The 2,500-nt window shown below is 43.7% G+C and overlaps 1 protein-coding gene across 1 annotated transcript in view; it reads right to left on the reverse strand.

The window, feature by feature from the left end:
* The window catches only part of trip10b (thyroid hormone receptor interactor 10b), a gene marked incomplete at its 5' end in the record, with an annotated part of 26,851 nt that overhangs the window by 18,521 nt on the left and 5,830 nt on the right, over positions 1-2,500 (reverse strand). Inside the window, one exon of the mRNA XM_084460308.1 lies at positions 1,842-2,003. Coding sequence (XP_084316434.1) covers positions 1,842-2,003 — 162 coding nt within the window. The remainder of the gene's footprint in view (positions 1-1,841; positions 2,004-2,500) is intronic.

A 2,500-nucleotide genomic window follows, 5' to 3' on the forward strand; every position in this document is an offset into this window, starting at 1 on the left:
GTTATAACCAGACTAGTTATAACCAGACTAGTTATAACCAGACTAGTTATAACCAGACTAGTTATAACCAGACTAGCTATAACCAGACTAGTTATAACCAGACTAGCTATAACCAGACTAGTTATAACCAGACTAGTTATAACCAGACTAGTTATAACCAGACTAGTTATAACCAGACTAGCTATAACCAGACTAGTTATAACCAGACTAGTTATAACCAGACTAGTTATAACCAGACTATCTATAACCAGACTAGTTATAACCAGACTAGTTATAACCAGACTAGTTATAACCAGACTAGTTATAACCAGACAGAGACCATTGATTAACAGCCCTTAACAACCACTTCACCATGGTTAATGTAACTATAGGAACTGTTACCATGTGCTTATCAGCATGTGGCATCTGGGGACATGAGAGATGGAGGCACAATGTTAACAACATACAACACGCATGTAGAACAACATGCAACACACATGTAGAACAACATGCAACACACATGTAGAACAACATGCAACACGCATGTAGAACATGCAACACGCATGTAGAACAACATGCAACACGCATGTAGAACAACATGCAACACGCATGTAGAACAACATGCAACACGCATGTAGAACAACACGCAACACGCATGTAGAACAACATGCAACACGCATGTAGAACAACATGCAACACGCATGTAGAACAACATGCAACACGCATGTAGAACAACATGCAACACGCATGTAGAACAACATGCAACACGCATGTAGAACAACATGCAACACACATGTAGAACAACATGCAACACGCATGTAGAACAACATGCAACACGCATGTAGAACAACATGCAACACGCATGTAGAACAACATGCAACACGCATGTAGAACAACATGCAACATGCATGTAGAACAACATGCAACACACATGTAGAACAACATGCAACATGCATGTGGAACAACATGCAACACACATGGAGCTGAACATGCAACACACATGTAGAACAACATGCAACACACATGGAGCTGAACATGCAACACACATGTAGAGGAACATACAACATGCTTGTAGAGGAACATACAACATGCATGGAAAACAAGATACATGTAGAAAGACATGAGTGTAGAGAGACATACATGTAGGGAGACACACACACACACACACACACAGAAACACACACACACAGCAGAGTGGGGGGTGTTCTGAACGAGTCTGGGCACAGCTGGAATTTGTCCCTCAGGTGTGTGAGGGGAGCTAAAAAAGGCGTGGAATGTGTGTATGTGTGTATTATGTGTATGTGTGTGGGTATGCATTTTGTGTGTTGTGTGTATTGTGTGTGTATGTGTGAGTGTGTGTTCGTGACTGAGGATTGCCGTATTGCGTATTGTTATAGTGAAATGAAGATTGCCTCTGAAAGACATCCTGGTGTGGGCTACATATTTAAACATTGTTGTTGTTGTTGTGTGTTATAGCCTGTGTAGTGCTGACGATTTAGTGAACATTGCAACCGGCAGTTTGAAACCCACCCTCTTACCGTCAGCGGTCTAGGTTTTGGAATAGCGGACCCCTTTTTATTACAGCAGAAGCAGGCCCTTATTTTCGGAGTAGCGGCCGTTATTCAGATGAATGTAAATCAATCTTGGGAAAAGCGGACCTTCAGTATAGCTGGTGGGTTACCAACCAAGCATGAGAACCTTGACAACAGAGGGGGCTCGGAATAATTGGCATCAAGGTTCTTTTCATGCTTAGCTCAGAGGGTCTGTCGTGCGTAACCCAGTGTGTAATATGTAGCATGTAGTAGTGTGTAGTATATGATGAAGTATGTAATGCCTAGTATGTAGTGGGTAGCGCGTAGTACCTTGTTTTTCTTGCTGAAGGGCCACAGCTTGGTGCGTGTGCGAGGGAGGTTCAGGCTGGAGTCGGAGGTGGCGGCGCGGATGCCCTGGCTGTAGTCCTCAAACTCCACCTCCCCTGGGCGCTCCACACCAGACTTGTGCTGCTCCACTAGCCGCATGGAGTCCTGCACACACACACACACACGTGGTCATAATACACACACACACACACACACACACACCTGGTCATAATACACACACACACCTGGTCATAATACACACACACACACACACACACACACACACCTGGTCATAATATACACACACACACACACACGTGGTCATAATACACACACACACACACACACACACACACACACGGTCATAATACACACACACACACACACACACACACACACACACACACACACACACAGTCATAATACACACACAGTCATAATACATACAGACACACACAGTCATAACACACACACACACACACAGTCATAATGCATACACAGACGCACACAGTCATAACACACACACACACACACAGTCATAATACATACACAGACACACACAGTCATAACACACACACACACACACACAGTCATAATACATACACAGACACACACAGTCATAACACACACACACACACACACAGTCATAATACATACACGGA

This window comes from Borostomias antarcticus, assembly GCF_949987555.1.
Source record: "Borostomias antarcticus genome assembly, chromosome: 31".
In the NCBI taxonomy this organism is placed as follows: domain Eukaryota; kingdom Metazoa; phylum Chordata; class Actinopteri; order Stomiiformes; family Stomiidae; genus Borostomias; species Borostomias antarcticus.